Source organism: Gasterosteus aculeatus, chromosome 1 (genome assembly GCF_964276395.1).
Source record: "Gasterosteus aculeatus chromosome 1, fGasAcu3.hap1.1, whole genome shotgun sequence".
In the NCBI taxonomy this organism is placed as follows: Eukaryota; Metazoa; Chordata; class Actinopteri; order Perciformes; family Gasterosteidae; genus Gasterosteus; species Gasterosteus aculeatus.
Genome location: NC_135688.1, coordinates 14,291,099 through 14,314,475, shown reverse-complemented (window position 1 = coordinate 14,314,475; position 23,377 = coordinate 14,291,099). Strand labels below are relative to the sequence as shown.

At 43.8% G+C, this 23,377-nt stretch overlaps 1 protein-coding gene across 14 annotated transcripts in view; it reads right to left on the bottom strand.

Moving 5' to 3' along the window:
• Positions 1-309: 309 nt before the first annotated feature.
• The window catches only part of frya (furry homolog a (Drosophila)), a 45,428-nt gene continuing 22,360 nt past the window's right edge, over positions 310-23,377 (bottom strand). For 5 of the 14 annotated variants that reach the window (XM_078098516.1, XM_078098519.1, XM_040171823.2 and 2 more), the window contains exons 18-61: positions 22,835-23,090; positions 22,496-22,678; positions 22,330-22,416; positions 21,633-21,892; positions 21,313-21,502; positions 20,991-21,115; positions 19,868-19,925; positions 19,653-19,744; positions 19,297-19,469; positions 18,631-18,791; positions 18,012-18,122; positions 17,495-17,649; positions 17,040-17,139; positions 16,782-16,953; positions 15,926-16,410; positions 15,668-15,836; positions 15,359-15,449; positions 15,185-15,267; positions 14,570-14,720; positions 14,280-14,383; positions 13,268-13,453; positions 12,315-12,519; positions 11,773-11,894; positions 11,490-11,677; positions 10,818-10,912; positions 10,146-10,726; positions 9,881-9,978; positions 9,620-9,790; positions 9,385-9,525; positions 8,723-8,902; positions 8,004-8,168; positions 7,798-7,872; positions 7,488-7,658; positions 6,189-6,389; positions 5,482-5,625; positions 4,506-4,669; positions 4,224-4,431; positions 3,817-3,966; positions 3,630-3,728; positions 3,448-3,531; positions 2,473-2,490; positions 2,080-2,190; positions 1,782-1,987; positions 310-1,679 (exon numbers count right to left, since the gene is read on the bottom strand). In XM_078098516.1, coding sequence (XP_077954642.1) covers positions 1,421-1,679; positions 1,782-1,987; positions 2,080-2,190; positions 2,473-2,490; positions 3,448-3,531; positions 3,630-3,728; positions 3,817-3,966; positions 4,224-4,431; positions 4,506-4,669; positions 5,482-5,625; positions 6,189-6,389; positions 7,488-7,658; positions 7,798-7,872; positions 8,004-8,168; positions 8,723-8,902; positions 9,385-9,525; positions 9,620-9,790; positions 9,881-9,978; positions 10,146-10,726; positions 10,818-10,912; positions 11,490-11,677; positions 11,773-11,894; positions 12,315-12,519; positions 13,268-13,453; positions 14,280-14,383; positions 14,570-14,720; positions 15,185-15,267; positions 15,359-15,449; positions 15,668-15,836; positions 15,926-16,410; positions 16,782-16,953; positions 17,040-17,139; positions 17,495-17,649; positions 18,012-18,122; positions 18,631-18,791; positions 19,297-19,469; positions 19,653-19,744; positions 19,868-19,925; positions 20,991-21,115; positions 21,313-21,502; positions 21,633-21,892; positions 22,330-22,416; positions 22,496-22,678; positions 22,835-23,090 — 7,228 coding nt within the window. In that variant the 3' untranslated portion in view covers positions 310-1,420. Of the gene's footprint in view, positions 1,680-1,781; positions 1,988-2,079; positions 2,191-2,306; positions 2,379-2,472; positions 2,491-3,447; positions 3,532-3,629; positions 3,729-3,816; positions 3,967-4,223; positions 4,432-4,505; positions 4,670-4,819; positions 5,626-6,188; positions 6,390-7,487; positions 7,659-7,797; positions 7,873-8,003; positions 8,169-8,722; positions 8,903-9,384; positions 9,526-9,619; positions 9,791-9,880; positions 9,979-10,145; positions 10,727-10,817; positions 10,913-11,489; positions 11,678-11,772; positions 11,895-12,314; positions 12,520-13,267; positions 13,454-14,279; positions 14,384-14,569; positions 14,721-15,184; positions 15,268-15,358; positions 15,450-15,667; positions 15,837-15,925; positions 16,411-16,781; positions 16,954-17,039; positions 17,143-17,494; positions 17,650-18,011; positions 18,123-18,630; positions 18,792-19,296; positions 19,470-19,652; positions 19,745-19,867; positions 19,926-20,990; positions 21,116-21,312; positions 21,503-21,632; positions 21,893-22,329; positions 22,417-22,495; positions 22,679-22,834; positions 23,091-23,377 lie in introns of those variants that run through there. The other 9 variants (XM_078098508.1, XM_078098514.1, XM_078098504.1 and 6 more) reach the window with 8 other exon arrangements.

Here is a 23,377-nt window from a genome sequence, read left to right as displayed (position 1 = left end):
ATGTCCAATTCAGTTGCCATTGTTTCAATAAAAGATTAACAAGTTATTTTACTCAGTTTTACCTTTTGAAGGCAGGCTTTCAACTGAGCCACAGACAACTCTTGATCCTTTTGCCATGGATGTGTTCTTCCAATCTTACGTCTATCCCTCGTGCCTTGGGTATAAATGCTGCTGCCAGGGTATTATAAACGACCCTTTGAGCGATATAAATGGTTTTATCTATTAGCTAGTTTATGAAAAGAAAGGACAAGAAAAGCTTAACAATAACAACATCACACAAATCACAATCTAATAATCAAAATAAAACCACAATTAACAAATAAGTTTTATTTTTACTGTTACATAAGTGTACAGAACACCAAAGTACAGTATATTGCAAAGGCAATGATATTTACAAGGCGAGAAGCTAAACGCACAGGTCTTGTGGAATATATGTATTTATAAATAGCTCTTTCCCTCTACATGCAGCTCAAATTGTAAGTCCATAAAAATACAATCTTATGAGTCTGAGCAAAGCCCCCATGTACAATCATTCAGTTAAAATAGTTTCTGTATTTTTTCATAAACATTACTATTACACTTTATAGTACATATCATTTGCACGCTTGGCAGGGTTTAAAGATAAAACTAGGTTTATTTATTATGAATCTAGTCTGATAAATGCATATTTTTCTATTGCAAATAATATTACATGATTTACCTAATAGCTAAAAGCTGAACAGTTAATGGTACAGTTAGATGTTTCATGTAACAAATAGCCCACCCAGCAGCATGTTGTGTAGGTTTGGGAGACGTTACAGTAGTTTCGCAGTATGTTGAAGTAGTTAAATGCAAACAATTTCTGTAAATCAGAATCCATAATTCCATCTGTGATGGTCTTCAGATTTATATCACACACTCAAGCCCACACACACCACAAGCACACACACACGCACTCACGAAAAAGACCCATTACTTTTACATGTATAAGTAATGAAGCGTTCCTTATTCTGTACTAACAATGTTTACGTTTTCCAATGCTATGATATTCAAATACATTCTTTCAGGATACAGTAAAATTCTTCCACTTTCTGATAGGATTGCACATTTTCCCTTGACAATTAAAACTACATAACTGAAAGAGAATCACTTAGCTTTGGTATGTCACTTGTTAAATGTGAAAGTTGTTGACCTCAGTAGCAAATGTTCGCTTTGTGACAATTTATATTATTAGTGCAATAAAACTCTAAGTTCCTCTGCGACAGCAAAGTTTCTCATCTCTCTAAAAACAAACGACAGTATTGCTGCACATCTGATGACCTGACGTGACATTCTGATGTGCTTTGAGCGGGAAGAGGAAAGGGGGTTTGGTTGTTTCCGGACAAGAGCAGAGCGCTTGTTAACCACTGAGAACATTAGCAGCAGCCCAAAGGACAGGTCGTCAAAGAGTCGATCCTGAAGCGCTGGAGTCTGGGAGGAAAGCTGCGACGGCTCGGTAGCTTTGGGCTCGGCGGATCATGTCCCGGATCTCTCCGTTAAGCTCCGTCAACTTGACAGATATTTCTGTCAGGTCCTGTTTTGAGCCCACCAGAGCAAAAGTTCCTGTCTGACCCAAGGTTTGATGTCTGAAGTAGATGTTGAGTAAAGTCTGGACCTCATCCTCAGAGTTGCTACCAAAGATGTCTTTAGGCCACATTGTTCTGCAATAATAAAAAAAAAAACATAGATGTTATTTGTATCACTGGAGACATATTTTGACGGCATAGATTCATGATTTCTACGAAAACAAGCCTTCTTCTCACCTGCACTCACGAATGTAGCGGATGGCCGTGTGAAACGCGTTGTTCTTCAGACACTCGAGGATGGCCTGCACGGCAGCCTCGGAGGAGCTGAAGGTTGGCTCAGCGCAGGCGTTATCACGCACAGCGATCTCATCTGACGTCACAGAGACCGCTGCTACTCTCAGGTTGCTCTTCAACTCGTTTAGCTCCCTCGACATATTTGTCAGCTTAGAATGAAGAGATTCATATCATTAATGGATTGGAAGGTGCGGGTCATGGTTCTGAAAAGAGAAGTCAAGCCAATGATTTATGTCCGTACCTCAGGGATAGAGCTTATGCCGTGGACCTGTTCAATCAGCTTACAGTAGGACTGAAAAAGCAGCAGCAGCTGAAAATGGAGTTTGTAGAATCTTTGACAGAGCTCCAGTTGCTGAAAGTAAGAGAAAAGTGGCTGTTGGCAAAAGGCATGTTCATTGGGCAAGGTTTGTCCTTCTCAATCATGTACTGATACTTTATTGGGTGGGGCTCGGCTTTTAGCACACTCACATTAAGCTACTGGTGGACTACTTGTAAATGGAGGTCAGACTTGCGGCAGTTAGACTGAAGAATTTAAAGGGGCTGAAAATAGGATAACAGTGAGCCAGAACTATGCCTTTAAAAACAGAACAAGAGCATTTAAAATAACAAAAACAAACGAGTCATTCAAACTTACAGCCAGAAATTCCATTTGCTATAAAGAAAGCATGTTACAGGACAGAAAAGAGGCAGGGAAAACACAGAATCAAGAGAAGGGCATGCAAGTCCTCAACATTTCTATTTGAAAATGGGTCAAAAAAATGAGCACGGGTTGTATTGGCATGCAAGGAGGAAAGTGAGGGTTAGTAAGTGTTCAAATGTGCAAATTAGAACTGTAAAGAGAGCTGGTAGTCGCCATGAATTAAAGGATCCCTGAGGAGTTTTTGACTTCCGGCAGCGCCAGCAAGGAGCTTTACTGAAAGGGTCCCCGTTTTATTCATATGCATTCCCATAAGGACATCCATCTGTACAGTCCTTCTCATTAAGATAAAAGGCAATGCAGCAACAAAATTGTGAAATTCTTTGCAAATGTTAACGAGGACCTTGATGTACAATATATAAAATTGAATGTAATACAAGAAAGCTCCACAGGGCACCTTTAATTAAAAAAGAAAAACCCACGTAAAATCAGCCAAGCAAACTAACAATTTTGCTAATTAATTAGCACAAATGTAGTGTAATTGTAATCAAATGCAACTCAAGAGCCTTGCTCCTATGCCCAACAGAGCTAAAAATGATCACAAAGCACATTGGAATGAGATAATCAATGTGACGTGCAGCAGCTTAAGGCTGCAAAAGCTTAAAATTGACATTGTGTAAAAAAATTAGAGGTAACACTCACAGAGCTAAAGTATCACACAGTGATCGTAATGCAGAGAATACAGTACGAGTGGTCAGTTGAAGTGAAATCTATTTTTTAGTCAAATGTATTATTCCATTGTTAAAGAATCAACAGCTGTGTTCATTAAAATCCGCCGTTTGTGTGTTTACACAATGGCTGAATGGATTAAATGGATTAAAGAACCAAACCAGTATTTTTATTTTATATCATGACAGAGTTATAGCTCAAATTCCTAAAAAGTTGAGGTTTAACCATAGAAAAAAGTTTTACCTTGTCTTTGTGCTCCGCTGGTTGACTTGTAATCACACTGCCCTCAGCACTCCTGGGAAAGGTGGCCTTACAGTTGTTCAACCACTTTTGCAAACAAAGCCAAAATAAATCCCAGGATTAAAAACTCAGTGACATTATAGTGTTGACCTTCAGACTGTAGGTCTGATATCGTATGTGCTTACAGTGAGAGCTGCCTCTTTTCTGTTGTTGTAAGTATCAAGATACTCTTGAAGTTCCAACACACTGAATTTCATTTTTTCCAAGAACCCATAGGACATAATCTGTGAAAATAGAGTTTTACTGTTGAATTTGTTCAACAATACCACACTGATTCTGTGAAGAAGAAAAAAACCTCTCAGGTTTACTCACAGTGTCTGCATCAATAAATAGTGTCGGGCACTCCGAGCATGAAGTCAGCATCTGAGAAGACCTCAAAAGCTTTGATCCTAATCCTCTCAGGCCATTGCCAAGGTAACTCACAGCATCACAGGTCAAGGAACTAAATTTGGTCTGTATATTCTGCAAAGCATGAAAAACATGTCGTTTTTTTTAAATGCCCCATTGTCAGCTTTGTCCAAGGAAGTAAACAACATTTCTTCAATGATAAAGACAAAAGTATCTAAAGATGATTCAGTTCTTGTTCGAAAGGAAGCCTCTCTCCAAAAGTTAATCAGACCCGTAGCCAATCCTGTAACCCTTTCAGTTGTTTGACCAGGCACACTGCTAATGGGATGCAGGGTAATACTAGTAAGTCCAAGGCCATGCTATGATGATACCTGAAACAGTGAAGAAAACACATGAAAAGTGTAGACTGCACAGGATCCATCTGAGTCAGTGACAAGCTGGTTGATGTGACTCTGCCAAGCCTCCTCCGCATCGTCGCACACTGCTGGTTGGAAAGCGGCGAGGATGGCGCTGAAGAAGGGTGATGGCGGAGGTGACGATCTGGACTCCAACATGCTGTCTCTCTCCTCCTCCGCGAAACTGGGGGGACATGAAGGCATGTTAAAGGATGGTATTTTTGAAATGTATTATTGGGAAAAGCTGAGAGTCGGTACCTGGGCTGGCAGCTGTCAAAGTCAAGTCCTCCTTTGTAATTAATCTGAACAATGTCCATAATCAGACTGTCTCCACAGTGAAGTTCAAGGGGTCGTTCACTGAATGAGAGAGAGAGATCGTCCTCGTGGACACTGGTGTCTTCATCCTCTTGTGACACCTCATGCTAAAAGAACACAGGACATACACTTAGCAACTGGCAAAGTTAACTAGTGTTGGACAAACTCAGACACCATGCAGTGACGGTTATAATGAAATGAATGGTTAGATTTCATTATTTAATAGATAATTGCGTGGGTAAAATGGATACACTAACCTTGCCGTGGGACCCTATGGACACTCCTTGTGCTGTTGTCTTTTATTTGGTCATTTGAGTGTGCATAAATCAGGCCAATCAAATGGATTACAAACTAATTCAATTCAGCCAGCATTGTGGCCCTGCACACCCATGTTTGTGGGCAGGCAATGTGTAAACCTTTTGTGACCTCCCACATGCCAAGAGTTTTTAGTTATTGCTTAGAGCCACCCAGACAGGGTCAGGAGGTTAACACATTGCCTTAAACAGACAGACACAGAAAGAAAGGGATTTTTTTTGGGGGGGGGGGGGCTAAAACCCCATGAAATTGCCATTATTGCCATTAATATAAGGCACAAAGTAACCCATAGCCCAAAGCGTTAAAGATGGCCTGCTTGCAGGTTTTAGTTCATTCTCCTTTTGCATGCACTCAATGAAATAAATGAAGAGAATGCCAACTCATGCACTACTACCAAGAGGGGAAATGTAGAAAAGTCCCAGTGTCACAAAATAATACTTTATAGACTGAACCCAAAACATATAGAACATCCAAGACACCTCACGAAAAAAGATGCAGACAGATAAGCTTCCTATTTGGTAAAATTAGTAAAGAACTCTAGTATGGAGCTGCGGTAGGAATTAGTAGTTCCTAGTATTTGAGACACTCGGAAGCCCTTATTCACCCGCTGCTGCGAGTCCTCTGGCGGTTGGACATCAAAACTAGGATTTTTCGAGTTCAGGGGAGTTGAATCAGCTGATGTTGTGTCAAAAAGGGCAGAGGGAGACACCCTGTAACTGTTCTCTGCTGTTGGAGAGAAGCTGACCATCTGCAAGAGAGACAAAGGGACATTTATTGAAACCTTCTCGAAATAATCTTCCAAACGAAACTTTTTTAGAAACTACTGGATTGAAGACTGTAAAGTCCACGTTCCTGAGTGAACTGTAAGCACAGAGCGTGGTGAACTGGCTAACCAATCAGGAATTGAGAGGAGTCGGATGAGAGCCGTTTGGACACATGAGCTTTCCATCTGCCACCACGGTTTCCTCAAACGGTTTAAAAATGGTATTCTATGGTACAGCTTAATGATCATTACTGTCAAAAGGCCTTATTCACTTTCCAACATGAATGTGCTAAGCAAATTCAATTAGTGAGGTATTTGCTGTGCAATAAAATAGAATGTCTCCTATTAAACTTTCATCGGCTAATATTTTTTGTTATGGATTATGGTCAAAATCATTATCATGCTTATAAAAGGTGTTCTTCAGGGTTACACTAAGTAAAATAAAACACCTTTCAAGATTTGTTGAATATCACATGGAATACACCTGATGTAATGTTTTGATTCAGAAAGACAGAGCTGAACATGGGCGTTGAGTGAAGTGAACATACGAGCTGGGACTGGGAGAGCGTCTGGCTGGCCATGAGGGAATCTTCCTCCGACGACTCGTCCGAGTCTCGATGGGCGAGCTTGCTGAGACTCGGCATGCTGCTGGACAGCTGACTGTCCTCCAGGGGCTGCAGGTCACTCCGGTCCAGACTGTCCATGGAACGTCTACGTACACCCCAGTTGAAGTTGTCCGTACTCTCTCCCTGCAACAGAGAATGGCATTAAGGTACCAAGCAACTTCCAAAAAATCGTAGCACAATCTAACACAAACACATGCACACACAAAAACATAGCCTCTATAAACACATTTACGATACCATGCAGTGCAGGTTCAGGGAGGGGTATGTCTCCGAGCGAGGTCTTTCCCCTTGTTGCTATCTGGAGAATAGTGCCCTTACAAAGCTGGCAGAACTATTTGGGTGCTAAAACACTATGATAATTTAGGACCTAAATATTTACAGGTCTTTAGCCGCTGAGTTTGTTTGTTTCTTGTTTAAAATGTGCAGCAACCTTTCTGCTAGACTTGGCCAACGTCCACATTCCACTAAAGCTCCCCACATTCCACACGGGAGAGTTTCCGTGGCGATTAGTTTAATGCCTATCACATCAGAGCCTTTTCCAAATAAACCATTTGTCAGAAATTGAGAGAATCTGATGTCTCCTCAAAGTGAACCAACAGAAATGTCAACTGCATAAACTTCTCAAAGAAATGAGTGTACACAAGGTAAGGTGTATAACTTAATGTGTGCATTTTTAAAATAAGGATTTTAGTGCGATGTGTATGATAATAGCTGAAACCTGTAATCTGGGTTAAAGATACCTTATGTTTACATGCACTTGACTGGTGACTGTTGACTAAACATACTGTGCTTCTTATACCTAAGAACCGAGTGGACATATCTCTCTTACACCACATGAAAAATGCAGAATCTGTTTTGTAAATTAGACATCATGCACACATGTTTGCTTCTCTATGCTATCAGTGTGGCAGCTCATTAAATTATCAGGACAAGCAAAGGCTCTTTGGATGAAAACATGACTAAACTTACCTGTAGCTCCTTGATAGCACGAACAGAAACAAACAGAAAAAAGAAACCTCATTACTCACAGTAGGCAGACCTGAATCATGACCTGTTCGAGTGCTCTTTGGAGTACAATAGTCTGAGATGTTGCTTTTTTTTGTCGCTTTCGCTTCACAAGTCTCACAATGTTGTTTTCAATCAAATTTGCGAAAGGACGAGAAGGGAAATACATTATTTTCTTTACAACTGTTTCAAAACTTTTGAGGTCCGTAAACTCACCTCTCCGTCTTCAAGCTCCACATCAAGGAAGTCAAAGTCTCGAAAGACTCTGAACTGTTGCTCTGACGTTGTGTCGTCCGTGTTGTCTGGCTCCCGCGTACCATCATCGGAGGACACCAGACTGGGCTGGTGCTCCATGAGGTCCAGCTCCCCACAACTGGAGAAGATCACCTGCAAGAGCAAAAAGAGGCAAAAACTCATCAAATTCACAAAAGCGCCTCTGGTTAAAAAAAATGCATGCATGATAAATCAGCTAACTAGAAAAATGTGATAGAATTCAAAAGCACGATTAAAATATAGAGTATCTTACTGAAGGATTTTTTTTTAGGCCCACATCTTGTCCACACAGAGACAATACATTCACCAGTTTTTCCCGTGTTCTTTTCTGCAGGGAGCGAGAGAAAACTTAAGATCTCTTTCACGAAAGACAGAAATAAAATGAATGAAATAGCGCCATTATCAAATATTTTTATATTATTATTATTCCAAGAGGGGAAATAGGGCAGATGTGCTCGCCTGTGAAGACTGAGGCCTCTTCCAGCTGACTGGCACCAGGACGTTGTTGCAAGTGGATCCAGAGGAGGTGGAGGAGGTGCTGCGGGTCAATGCTGTGGTCCTGCTCTTCACATCTAGGCCCGGGGAACGTTGCAGCTCGTCGAAACGCCGACCAATCACCGGTGTCTAGCAACGTGCAAAAAGGTACTTATTCACGTCTGGCATTTCTCTTTTATCAACGGTCAAGATTCATACTCCACCTGTTATTCTGCATACGTGAAGAATTTGATTTAAAAAAAACAGTTAAAATGAAGTCTAAATATTTAAAGAAATGTCAGGCACACGCTGTTGCCTAACCACTAAAAGTCACTGATTCACATACAAAGGGCGGCAGCAAAGAGCTGACATCATTTCCTGCCATTCATGAACTGCCCAAATAGCTGGCTGTTCCCACACATACACCACTCTGCCTGTATCTCTGACATCACTTTCCAGCCCTCTCTTGGCTAATTGTGTTTAGTTTCTGAGCTTTCAAGTTTATCACGAAGGCGTTTGGTTGAAAAGAAATATCAGCATTAAGGAAGGGAAAGAAATGTTTCCTTTCCAAAAAGCTTTACTCACAACCTCAACAAGCACCGCACCCTGGAAGATACAGGAAAATACAGGGGGAAATCAGAGATTGAGCTCTCTCCAAGCTGCTTTCAAACCAAGAACGGAGAAAAGGAGTCAGAGTGTCTCACCTCAGATATGTCAAAGTGGAAATCCAGCGTTTTCCCAGGCAATGCCTTGGATGAGCGGTCCCATACGCGGCTGATGTCCTCACAGGAGATGACACTTTGTGGGGATGACGGCTGCACCAAACTGGCTGATCGAGAAACCACCAGCTTCAGGATATTCAATGCTTCCCTCCAATGGACAGTCTATAGTTGGCACACAATCAGTTCATAAGTTCACGCGGGGAAAAAAAAGAGAAGAAAACCCAACACGACCACACATACTGAACGAAACAACCACAAATGTCTCTCTGTGTGTTTAAATGTGGTTCTATTTTTGGAGGAAAGTGGAGTCAGAAGGAGAACAAGCAGAGGCCTAGCCTGGGGCCAAAGGGGAGACTGTTTATAGTTTGGGTGTGTCTACAAATGTACTGCACCGACACAAGACAGCTTTTCCCCTCCCTTCTTTTTTCCCATGAACACATACAAGAGTCACAAGCAACACAAGACTGACTAAGAGCAACGACGCCTAAAAGGTTTCCAATGATCACATCTGACGCAGGCCGTTTGAGGCTTCTCCCTTTACGAGCACACATATCTCAAAAGGTGTTCACACATAAATATATTCTGCCATTGGCTAAAAATCAATGTAAGGCATATTTAAACTAATTATATACAGTCAAACTCACCTGGACAAATTTCTCAATCGTCTTGAGCACCTCCACGTTGAACGGTTTGGCTTGAATTCCACCCAGGTCCATGTGACTCAGGAGGCTGTAGATGATTTGTAGAAGAGTCTGCTGCATACTGGGGAGACCCTTCTCCAACAGCTGTGACCAGAGAGGGATACAGCAGAAATATATGAAGCCCCCGTTGACAAGCTGTGACAATTATATACGATCAGCTGATGCTAGCTTCACCAACCTCCGCCATGTAAGTGACCAGGTTGAGGGTGATATCCGAGAAGGCCTCGTGGAGATACCGACACACTACGTTCACCCAGGAGAAGCAGTTGCGCGTGTAGGAGTGCGTTTTATACAGAGTCATGACATGAGCAAGGTTGGAGAGCTTGGCGTTCTTCTCCTCAAGGCAAACCTATACACAAACGCACGCTGCATTAGCTTTTAACACATTGTCTTTAAGAGGGGGGGGGATTTGGAAAAGAAGCGCTTAAAGGAGCCAAACCTGGGATATCTTTTCGGCAACATCTTGACAGAACTGTGTGGGCCCATCAAAGTTCTGCACGAGATGTGGGAGCAGGCAGAGAACATTCAAGGGGAAACCTGATGGGTGAAGCGGACAGGTTCAAAACGGTGTTTGTTTTTCATGCGCTGCACATTGTTATCGCAACGTTGCCCAAAAAAAAGAGGCTTACAAAACACGTGAAATCTAAGAATACCAACATTAATCCTTTTTAACAAGCACGTAGCTATCGTCTCCCACAGTATACCTATGGCCTGGGACGTGTCCACCACAGGCACCCGGGACACCGGTGTGAGTTGGCAGAAGAGCTGAAGCGTGAGGTCGGTGGTGGATGCGGAAGTGAAGCCCTTCAGCAGCAGCTGCTGGAGCCCAGTGAAGCTGCTCCACTGAAGTTGGCTCTGCAGTTTCTCCAGTTTCTCCCTGTTCTCCTGCTTGTCGAGCGACATGTGGCCCAGCAGCTTATTCAGCAGCCTCAAGGACATCTGGTACTCAAACTCAAAGTCGGACTCCATGAGTGATACTGCCACCCAGAAGATGGTGGCCAGCAGGTTGCTGGGGTGGTTGACGTTCGTCGGGTCGTTGATGTTGTCCTTCGATGAGGAAGGGCTGCGGGTCTTGGCCGGCGAAACCAGCTGTTCAGATGCCTGGATGCGGTCCAGCGTAGCGCTGCGGGGTGGATCAGACCACCTGTCCGTCTCGCCAAACTTCTTGGGGACGGAGGAGCTCCTCTGATGTCGGCTCCTCTCTTCTCTTCTGAGATTGAGCTGCCCTGTGCTTTTCCGGTTGGACAGCAGCTTGAGACTAGTGAGGAAATCTGGAGAAGAGGCTCTGGAATTAACAAATACACAAAAAAATGAAGAGTTATTGTGGGTTGATTTAAAAAAAAGTTTATTTTTCAAAAAAAACAGAAGACACAAACCTAGTTAAGATGGCCATGAGATCACTGTTCTTGAGACATTCCGCCAAGTTATCCACCACAGATTCCAGTGTTAGTAATACCTCCATCACGTAGCCCTGCAAGACAGAAAAAGATGTTCGAGGATTTTCTTTAATATTTATATTCACACGCATCATCAGCTAAATGACAGGTAACACGTAGTTCAAGATTATGCTGATCAGACTTGAACAACTTGTCCTTCTAAACCAGCGGCCCCCAAACTTTTTTGCTTGACGGACCAGTTTCATGTTAGACAATATTTTGCAGACCGGTCTTAAAGGTGGGGCGGATAGCAACGTCAAGGGTGGGGGTGTTGCGGATGGCAAAAGAATGGTAAATGTAAAGAAAAAGTTATTTTTTTCTCTCTGCGGCCACTTTACCAAGTGCTGGTTTGGTGGTTGGGGGACCACTTTCCTAAAGGGTTAAACATCTGGGGGTATCCAGGTAATTTACTAAGCAGCATTGAGTTCAATACAAATATATGTAAATGAGTGTATACTATTATTGAGGCAATTCCTCAGTTTCTGCAAAGAATAAACTCCTAAATGGATGTTCCCTAAACACTATCAACACTATCACCACCTATTGATGTCTGATGCTCTCATATCCACATTCACGTACCACACTCATCATGCACACACTCAAAGCACTGACCTGCACGTCTTCTCCGTGCTCTCCCACGACTTCCACCAGGCGAGAGAGCAGGTCGGAGACAGCGTGGGAGGAAATGGGCTGTCGGAGGGCCCGAAACACCTGGAAGGAACGGCCGGCGTAGTGACGCGATGAACTGCACAAGGCCGTCTGCAGCGCCACGTCACTGAGCTGCTGCTCCAGGTGCAAATCTATCGAGCACAAAGATGAGAGTGTGTTATTGAGTGTAGGGGTCCTGTAGTTTACTTCATTAGGCATTACTGTGAAGGATTTACTGAAGGGTTACCTGAATTGGACTCTTTGAAAACAGAAACCACATGTCGCAGAAAGTTTGTCAGCTGCCCTGTGCTTTTTGAAATGTAGTTCTTTGCAGAAATGTCCTCATGGCACCACAGTGGTCCGTACGCTCTATAAAACAACAGTTTCACAATTACTAATAACAACAAACATTACATCGTTGTTTATGTGGAGATCCACTGGTATAGAAAGTGAGACAGGTGGCTTATTTGACCAATTTTCAAATTCAGACTTCTCCGGGTTTGTGCAGATTAATATTGTCCGTACTTAAGGTGGCCCTGCAAATACAATTTTAAACATTTAAGAGAGTTTGCCAAATTCCAGTTCTTGCTGGAATCAAAAAGTGGTCAACTGCACTCACTAGTGTCACATATCTATTCTAATCTACTCATAGTAATTTATTGCACTATGCATGCAGCACCACTAGGTGGCAGTCTACGTTGAGAAATATGAGAAAGCATATCAGAAGCTCATCCCTGCTGTGTTGCTGCCTATATCGTGCTCTCTCTCAAAACAATTTTAAATCAGCACCTTGTGGTTAAAAACTCAATGAGCTTATTGGTCCTCTCGTCGATTTTGTTGGAAGCCACCAGCTCCTCCACCTCGTGTGAAATCTCCGGCAGGGTGCTGCTGCTGCTGCCTCCCAGACTCAAACTGGACGATGTAGAAGAAGAACTCAGACCAGAGTCGGGCACAGGAGATGCTTGACACTCCCGCAGGAAGTCAAAACATCCTCCTGAAAACAACAGAGGAACAGGTTTTTGATCAGAAACAAGTCATAGTGGTTCTTTCGGATGTTTGATTCTATTTCCCTCACTACACCTTGCAGGATAGAACACGTTGGGAGCGGCATTGGCCCGTGTTTCTACACGTCTGGAATTTTAATCCAATTATTTTTCTCACTTGTTGACATGTATTTAATGTGGTAACATGTAAGGTTTAACTACAAAATAAACTAAATCTCAGTGTTGTTAATTTACAAACTGATTAGTGTTGCAAAATAGTACACAAGTTATACAAGAATAATACACAAGCGGGTGTAGACTGAGGAGAAAATTGGATGTTTTCTTTGTATCTGAATGGCAGGGTGAAATAACACTATATTTAACCATGCAAGTTGTATTTAAAACGTCTTATGGACAAATAATACTCGAAACATTTCAAAATGTCTAGACGTTCGCAAAACAAATATTTGACATGGGGAGGTTGCGTGCCCAAGCCAGAGCAGATGGCCCCAATTTGGGCAAGAGGACAGAAATAGCATAATGGAATGCTTTAATCAAGACCTTTGATGTCCTCTGTGCTCAATATTGCTTTTGGCATAGTGTTCAAATATTTTCTCCCCTGATAAGAAACGTATCTATCCTCTGAAGGATAGATTTGTTGGTTTCCCTCCTGTTATTTATAGGGAGGTTTTTCCCTCTAAATAATGGTAGAGAAAACACAGAGTAAGATTGTGTGAAACTAAAAGCCCATTTCCTTACCTGAAGGTAAGAATTCTGGCTGGAGGCTGGGTTTGCATGTGAGGGTCTTCGTTCCGTTAAATTCGCGCGTCTTCAGTAAAACTGAGGCGATGGCCTGGAAGTTGTTGTTACAGGACAAAGTAATGAGCAGGTGGAGGAGAAGACGTTTGCTGTGCTCAAACACCTCCGTGCGGTAGTGATCCATACCTGAGGAAAGGAACAGACCAGTCAGCCTGGTTTCAGTGTCGAGAAAGACCGCTTAAACCAAGACCAAACCATGACTAAGACCAGAACGGATAGAGACCAAGACAGGACCAAGACCAAGGCAGGGCGAAACCGAGTCAGGACCAGACCAAGTGTCCCACTGCATGCAACACTTCAAATAAAATGTGGCACATTTGATGATCTGAATGATCCCACATTCTTCTAAAAACACCCAAACAAAGCAAATGAAAGACATTTGTACTATATATGTATATAGTACAAATAAGTGCAGCATGAGACATTTCTTGCTAAAATAATCAAAAGACATCACAGAGGGGGAGTTTATGTGCCATGTTTTTTCTTTTTTTTCTATCAGCAAAGAAATCTAAGGACCCTGAATCACTGCAACCATTTTTACTCAACAAACTGCACTTTTCCTTGTTTCACAGGGCCAAGGAAGTAGGGTGGGGAGAGGAGACAGCCATTAACAACTTAAAACCAGAAATGTGTCCAGTTATTTTGTTGCACTTGAAGCAGGACGTTTTGCATCCAGTGACAGTAGTGAGTGGTGAGCGGTCTGAGGACCAGGATCGATCTTGAGTACTAAAACACAGAGCCAGTGTTCGTTGTTATGGCAACGACTAGAGTTCATTTTAACTCGGCTGTGACCAACTGTCACTTGACAAAAAGCCGCGTTAAGTTAAATGCTTCAGGAGCAAAAAACGCCGTGGGTTAAATATGATCTGCAATAAAGTTTGTTCTGTATAATGCAAAATATGCAAATATCAGATATCTTTTACTGCAATGACTGATGACAATGTGAACTCACCCAAAAACAAGGCATGTAGCAGCAAAGGCAAGTGCACGGCCCAGTCCTCTCTCACGCTGTGGTCCACCACCATCTCGGTCAAGAAGATGACTGCTATATTGCACCTAAAACAAAGAAAACATCAACTGTTAAGTAACTGAAACAACAACATACCAACATATCTAATCCCTAAAAAAAACCCGTGACTGTTTATTTAAGGTCTCAGATCAGTCTAACATCAAAGCAAACAGCACTAGTTAGTCGTTATTATACAGATTTACATTTTGCACGAATGCATGCAGCAGTCTGACCTGTGCAGTGGTACTCTGGGTGTGATGGTCTCTGGCAAGAAGTCCACCAGTGGAGCCCAACAGCCTCCATTCAGAGGCATGGGCAGAGGATGGGGCTGATTGGTTTCAATAACAACCATCAGCCAATCAGCATAGGGGGGCAGAGGTTCGCCTGAATGGTTACAGAAAATTATATTGCTGTCATTTATACGACACACACACACACACACACGTGTGACAAATCGCAATCAAATTGCATTTTGAGGAACTCCAGAGCTGAACATGGCACGTGGGCAAACATCAGATTGGAGATTCATTCAAATAATTTACAATTATTTAAAATCGTAGAAGAGAACTTCACGCTTTCCATTCTTACACGCATTAGTCTGAAGGACCAGGTCAGATCAGGAGAGTATAATATAGACATTTCTGGGTCACTGGCAGCAGTGCAGAGGCCCGGGGCTCTGCTACTTTTATTTCAGTGCCAGTTCTCACAGAAGCCTTTTAAGAACCCCCAGGCCACTCCGCACTGTTCATGCATTAACAATGACACCATGCCAAACCAGCCGGTGTATTCCACACTGACCAGACCGCGACGACTACTTCTAAGGGTGTCTAGTACAGAAATACACTCACTCTTATCTTCGTCGTAAGATCCTCCTGAGCTGTTGCTGTAGCGGGATTCCAGGCGGTTGTGGGCTCTTGCTCTGTGGCTCTGCCTGAGGTCAGACATTTTTTATTTTTATTTTATTATTTCATTGGTAGGACTGTAATTGATCAAGTGATACGCTTTAATAACTTGCTCTCTACCTCTCCTCATACTCCTTCACAGTCTTGGTATCATCTGTGTCAGGAAAGCTCTCTTGGCCTGCAACAACAGTATTGCTACTTGATGTGGTGCCTTAAATAAAACAAGAAGAAATGAGAAAAGTACTTATATTTCACAGCATGTTACAGGAATGTCAATTGAGCTTGAAGTTTGACACCAACACTACTTGACTGTTACCACTGGGATTCTACGGTTGGCCACGTTGTAGCTCTACTGAAGTGTTTAGGATTTCCTAGTTGGTTGATCTGAAAAAATAAAAAATAAACTATTCCGTGTTTCAAAAGATGTACCTGAGGCTGCTGTGGAGGCCTTGCTTGTAGCAGTGAAGCGATAGAAAGGAGGGCTATCGCCATGCTGAACCACAGGGTTAACTGGATCGGTTTGTTGTAACTCAAATATCAACTCCTCCATGGTTTGGATGGTGCTGTTCCGGCACAGATAGATCGCCACCTTCTTGATCTGAACAAATAAATCACAGAACATCTGTGAGAAACTGGAGGAAACAAAAAAAGTTGTGCCCGCTGGGCTTAATGATACGTGGATCTTACATATGGCAGGAGGGTGGTATCGCTGCTGACACCACATAAGCTGATGAGAAACTGTAGCGCGGTGTTCAGATTGCTGCTCCACTTCTCATTGCAGACTAAAGCATTCCAGGAGTTCTCCATCTCCGGTCCAGGTAGGTCATCTCCGTACTGACCCCAGAGGTTCAAAAAAGATGTTAGCTGCAGGTTACCCAAGCCACATTTCATCACATTCCTCCAACAGGACTTTACCTTGGCGGTCATGAACATGAGGTTATTGAGAACCATTGTGGTGGCCTGTAAGGAGCCCCAGCCGGTGCCTTTCAGTTGGTGGGACGAAGCTGCGCTAGTCGTCCGGATAGAAGCGTTATAATCCGAGGTGCATGGTGTGAAGACGGGGAGCAGCAGGCCGCTGTCCACCAGCTCAATGTTACTGAGCCAGGGCAAGAGGTAGGTCAGCATGATCTGCCTCCCATTAGAGTGAGTGGTGGGGAACCTCTGGCTAACCTCTGGAACAAGCAGGCGGAAAAGAAACGCAACATCAGCGACATCAACAAGGAAATCAAAGATGTTGTATTCTCTGCTTCACCATAATTGTCAGTTTAATCCTGAACCACATATTAATTAAACTCAAGCCTGCGATTCCCTTGCTCTATTTAAGCTGTCAGTGTTTCTGTGGTCAGTGGGAGTGTCCATATATGCAGTATTCGTCTGGGTGGTGGGACAGGAAGAGCGCTCTGAAGGATGAGCGCGTAGCATTTAATGGGAAACCAATAGAAGATCACAAGACTGTCGGAGTATTACAGCAGGCAGGAATGCCACAGATAACCCTATTGTGGCCACGTAAGCAGCACACATAGACAATAAAACAAACAGCTACCTGAGAAAAGAGGAAGTGTGAGTTCCGGGTACATGCTGGCCAGCTGGCTGGAGAGCTGAGGCAGGGAGACGCTGTACAGAGGCGGCAGAGGACCGTGGGTGCCGTAGAGGATGCTGTTGGGCTTCTGCTCCGCAATCCTCTTAGAGTACACAAACAACTTAGCTTCAAGAATCTGTTCAAAGAAAGAGGAGTAGAAGTGTGTTATGCATCCATTAAACTACACACAAAAGCCCAAGTGAGTGAGTGAGTGTATCTCACCTGCATTAGCTGCATTGAAATCTCGTAGATTTCTCTGTTTGTGTCTGAAGCTTTGAAGAGGACCAGATTCAGCAGTGTTACAATATCACTTGGATAGTTTCTGCTGGTTAGGAGAGAGAGAGAGAGAGAGAGAAACACATAACTTAATGGTTCAGTATTAATAGGTGTCCGACACGTATGTTTGGATTTAGGTTTTTAGAACAAAGCACAAACGGAAGTCCAACGTCAGATGAATAATCAGCCATTTAAGAGGTGCTGAGGTGACACTTGAGGTGACGCACTCGTTGGTGGTTTCCCCACTCGGACTAGAAATATGGATGACTATCTGATGGAACTGCATTTGATAAAATATCAAGTGCAGTTCCACCAGGTAGAGTCATCCATGCTGTGTTTGTGCACAGGCAGCTGACCTCAACCAGTTGAACAGACGGCAGAGAGACTGTGAGACTTTCTACCTGCTGCCACAAACTGTGGCGATGGCTTTGAAGCAGCCTGAAGCCAGCTGGTAGGAGCCTGTGTAACAGCGATCCACAGCCCAGTTGAATAGATTGACCTGGTCAGCATTGAGCTCCAGGAGCAGGATGACGACTTCACAGCCAAGCTGGTGGACCTGAGCCAAAGCAGATCAACACAAGACTTCACATCCAAGCATCACCTCCATTCATGATTTTACACAAATATTGTGTGTATTTTACAAAGTCCAGGGAAGTCAAATAGCTGTACTTCTGTCATACAAAGAATATGATAAATGAAATTGTTCTCGGGCTACCTGCCCAGTGCCTGCTACACATTTATTTTTGACCCCAAAACTCTCACTGCTTTCCAGAAATCTGCAAGTGAATACTAAGTACTTTGCAGTGGCTGTTGGGCCTTTAGACGAAGCGGGCCCCAATACGGGGTAATCAGAAGGGATGCTTTCTGGGTCAGCTCTTTGTTTGAATGCACTGCGAGAGGGAAGCATTGGACACATACCCGTTGATCCTGACAGGCGAGTATATTATCAAGCCACTTGTAGAGGTATCCGTCTGGAGAGAGGCCAACGTTATCAAACACAGGCCCGCAGCACAGCACAGCAGACATGGCCTGGAAGAACAAACAGTCAACAGTTGCACCAAGTCGCTGGAGGTATATGTTTAGCTCCCAGAAGCCTTTTTGTGTGACTTTACAGTGCAAAGTTTGTTGTTTCTTTAAATCTCAAAATAGAGGTGGGCTGAGAGATGTGAACATCAGGGCGGATTTACGCTCATAGTCACACTTGTCTTCTGGGCTTGAGTTTATATTTGTCTTGTGGGTGAAGAAGAGTCCAAACAACATAATTACATTCATGATGTAGCTGCATCTTGCTATCGAGATTGACCGTCTACGAAATAGGTTAAATTGTTGTGTACCCAAAACAGTTTTCACTGTATCGTTCCACAATAGACAGAGGACATTTGAGGACTCATGCAGCACTTGTCTTCAAATGTATGTTTGTAATTGGAAAAACAGTAGATTGCCCATTATACACGCCTCTGTTACTCCAGCATTAGGGTGTCATATGTATGTATGTAAGAGCTGGTGGAAGTCAATGTATTGCATTATTTATGTTTACCTTTAGGGCACAATATTGATATCTTGTGATCTGGTGATTCCTGTCACTGTAGCGGTCAAGAGGGGTGAACATGATGCTGAAAGGACCGGCCCACTGACTGAAGAGGATGAAGAGGTGGTGCCGCAGGCTCTGCTGTGGAAACAGGAAGCGCCTGTGGTGCACTGGGGAGGGAGACGCGAAAGTCTGTTATATATCCACTCATTGAGACGGAGTGAGGAGTCGGCAAATAAAAACATTCAGGATTCTTAAACCCCGAACTAACTGCTAAAAGTGCATTTTTCCAATATGATAACAAGGAGTTGATGTCCCTCGACAGATCATTAGCCATTCAGTGGGGACTTGTGAGCCATGAGTCATCACCTATCCTTGACTGCTCTGTCCTGCACTATTTTGGGATCTACTCCCTATCTGTCTTGTTCATCTATTTTGTGGCTACCTCCACATTATGATCACTATCAGGAGCCTTGTGCTCCATGTGATGTGCAAAGCCCTGCCAAAGAGAAGCTTATAATAGAATTCACGATCCACAAATTGATGAAAAGGACGGACGGATTGTGTCAGGAATCTGTATAGAAGAAACAAATAGCAAGTAGCAATTGTTTTGTTCAATCCAACCTGCACGGCATTGACAGGAAAGGCGGTTCAGGCTGCATCTTCTCTGGGTACCTGGTACGCATTGGATGAGGTTGGCGACCATTGCGCTGAAGTGAGCTCGAATATCCTTGAGGATCTCGGCGTCTTTGTCGTTCTCTGCCTCCAGCAGCATCCGGGTGAGGTCCACATACTCCAGGAAGAGAGCGCCCAGGGCGAGGGTGTCACGCTCCAGAGCTCCGTTTGTACTGAGGAACATGGCGGCGCCCAGTGAAAATGAATTACAAACCACAAACCAAACTTATTTTTCAACTAGCACAAAAGGACCTTGAAGATCTTGTTTTGTGTAAACAACGCGCTCCCTTTGTTTACAGAGGAGAATAATGCTGTGCAGCGTGGGGCTGTAATGTGTCAACAAACGCCAGACTAACCTGTCACTTATGACACCTGCATCAGCCAGCAGCTCGAAGATCCGCAGCAGCTGCAGTCTTAGCAGGTCTCGGCGCTCACGCCGCTTCTTGTTCTGCAAATAAGTATTAAGTGATGTTATTTTTTTTACTTTCTTTAGTTGCTGAGAGGTTCTGAGACTGATGACGTTACAGAGCACTATCCGGTTCTTACTATGCTGTAAATACAATCAACCAACCTCAGGTCTTCTTTCTAATGCTTCTTTCATCAGGGGATGAAGCTCCTCCACGAGTTCCCTGTTTGCAGGCAGTCAGAATATACATATACACACAAAGTCATCATGATGTCAAATACTTTCTGTCGTAAATACATCCAGTAAAATGGACACATTGCACTCATTTGGTTTCTATTTTCTAAGGAAGAGAGATTTGAGCTAAACAATATGTATATTACTTTATATAGAACTTTAATTTGACTGGTCCTTTCCCCAAAAAGTAGGCCAATAAGCCACTATGATCATTTGTTCTGTGCGGCTATTGTCACGTTGTGGGTTTATTTCCTGTCTTATTTTGTTTTGTTTTCTGCTTCCTGTCTCCCTGGGTAACTTCACTTCCTGCCTTGTCCTGTCATCGTCTGATTGTTTCCACCTGTGTCCAATCACCTGCACCTTCCTAGTGTATTTAAGCAGTGTGTGGCCGTTTCTCAATATGCGTTCTTGTGTGGACTTTTGTTCTCGTGGACTCGTGAAACGTCATCAGTCACAGCCCGAGTACTGTTCCAATTCTCAAGTCCGCATCTGGCCGAGAACGGTCATAATACCCGGATGTGACTCGCCCCGCCCATTTTACCGGGCATGCATCGAAGCAGGCTCGTCTGTTCTTGTGAGAGACATATATCCCAGAATGCATTTCACCTCAGCAAGCTGCGATGGCAGATGAGATACTTGCGTGCGTAAACAAAGACCGCCTACTGTGGTGACGTCATCAAGTCAGCTGCTGTTCCAATTGCGGGAATGTCCGTTCTCCCGTACCCGTGAGTCAGGACTCCCGAGTCTGTCTCCCGAGTCTATTCTCGCGGGAACGCGAGTCCGTTCTCGCCGTCTTAGGTATTGAGAAACGGCCTGAGTCTCTTGTCTCTTGTCGCGTCATTGTCAATCGTCCTGGATGTTCGTAGTTCCGGCCTGCCGTTTTTCCCCTGGTTCCTGTTTGTTTTTTCCTGTTGGCCTTTTGCGTTTTGCCTTTGTGACTATTAAAGTCTTCTTTTGTTACTCGACGTCTGCGTTTGAGTCCTGCCTTCCACCCACCCTGACAGCTATGCAACGTGTCAATAAATAAAAATAATAATTATGCTTTCTGATGTACCTGAATACGAGGGAGTTTGTCCGACCGAAGCCCAGAACAAGTGACTCTGTCAACTCGATGCTCTCGGCCCTCATCAGTGGAACCAACTGCTTCAGGAGGCAAGCCACAGACGGGCTCCCGATGACCTGAAACGCCAAACATCGATGGTTCACACACGCTAACATCGCACACCAGTACAACACCACTAACGACAGTGTCCTGTTCCATTCATATGCGATAGCCGCTTTGTAATTTGATACTTAAGAGTTTAAATGTCAACCGGCTCCGTACGAACACCTCATTCCCGAGAGACAATGCACTCGGAGACTTATTAGGCGGCTACCTTGTTATCGTAGCTGGCGCCGCTGTCGAGCGTGGCTGCCGTGATCTCAGGTGTCGACGCTCTCAGATGGCCGGGGCTCATGATACTGGGCTTGGCAACCCCGAAGCAAAGGATCAGGTAGTTTCTCCACAGCGTGACGTAATTGTCCCCGCTGCCAGACGTGCTGGTCTTCTTCGCATACACTGGGTTACTGGTGAACCATACAAAAAAAGTAATTCTGTTTCCATCCGAGCTGTGTGTAACGGGATCTTAAGTAGGAGTTTATAATAAGCACGGGAAAGCTTCTTTTCTATTCTTAAAACATGTTCAACGACACTCACTTTGGGTCCACCAGAGGCATGAGCATCTGCATGCGGGTGAAGGCGTAGGGCCAGGCGTAGCTGAGGGCCGTGGAGCAGAGCTTGGGTAGGTTGTCCTGTCGGAGGAGGCTGTACACACACAGCACCCAGGGGTCCTTCACGGACTGGGCGAAGATCCACACGTGTGAGGGGCTCCGGATGTCGTAATGGCTGTTTACGAGTAGCGCGTTCCACTCCACGAGCCACTGAAGGTCCACGTGGTTGTTCGCTGGCAGGGCGACCTGCGTGCAAGCAAGTGGCACAGTGGGGTCAAAGGTCGCGACTTGAACGACTAACCTCTCACTTAATGCTGGTGCTTAAGAATAATAATTTAAATGTAGGTACGGCAGTCATTTAAGGAAATCAGACAGTATATTTAGAAAAACAATTTAAAAATGTATACTGTCATTTACTGTATCATGCCTTTCTAAATGAGTCTCAGCAGCATGTTGACAGCGTGGTTATTACGCAACTGAGAGTTAAAGGTCAACAGCTGCTCAGTTCCAGCTGTTTGTCCCTCTTTGACCCAGTACATTACTAAACCAAGCATTAGCCGGTTTATAAATCACATCCCACATAGGCAGATACTAAAATGACACCAGACCTTCTGGAGTAGATACGTACATACATAAAACCTAATTGAGACTCCAGGTTTAGTTTGGAGCTACAAACACCGTACCGTGTCAGAGACTGCAACATTGACAAAACTCTCCAGGATTACAGGGCTGAGCTGGTCCATGATCTCTATCAGTGGTTTATCGTCCTCCTAAGGTGGACAAAAAACATAAATACACGGTCTGCAACTTTAGTAATACAACTCTGAAGTTTAACTTGGTGCTGTTTACCTCAGACTGTCCGATGGTCATGAATAGACTTCGGATCTCTTTCAGTACGGCGATGGCGAGCCTGCGGGTGCTCAGCTGACAGGAGCAGAGCAGTACGAACGCCAGTCCCTCCACTGCGTGCAGCACAGCGGAGTGAGGACCTCGCTCTGACGGCATCTTCACACTTGAGCTGGACTGCAGCAGCTTTGAAATAAACATGGAAATAAAACAAAAGTTGCAAGATTAAAATTGTACTTTAGCACTTAATCATTTTTATTTCTACACCGCGCATTAGATGTTGCGTTGTTGAAGTATAAACGTGAACACTTGTAACAGGCCATACAATATGTCATTACTTACCTCCGCTGTGTGCACTTTAGCAGTGTCATAGCTCTTGCCTGGGGCAGCCAGGGTTAGTTTCCATTGTGTAAGCAGTTGCAGCAGTAATTTTAGGGATGTATCTAACAGTCCCTGGTGAGTGTCTTGGACCTCGCGCAACAGGAAGTTAGTGAATCCAAACAGAACGTCATCGCGCCAGTCAGAGAAATCCACCAGCAGACTTTGCAAAGAATTCTGGGCGATGAGACGCAGCTCGTCATCCATGTGGATTGTCAATCTGACAAAGAAGAACACGGAAATTATAGAATGCAACAGTTTTCTTTGGAGGAACCAAATTAGGTCCCTTATCTGACATGGTTTCATTTCAGAAAAACAAAGCCTGAAGATTACCCAGGGGGCGTGATTTTAACAGAGCTCAATCCTTATCTGATTCACCCGAGGCCCTTCAGAAATGTAGCCCTCTTAAACATGCCTGCTTTGAATAATGAGATAATCTGTCAAGCTGCCAATTGCCTTACATCTGAAATCAATCAGAATTGAAGCTATTTTCTCTATATACATAAG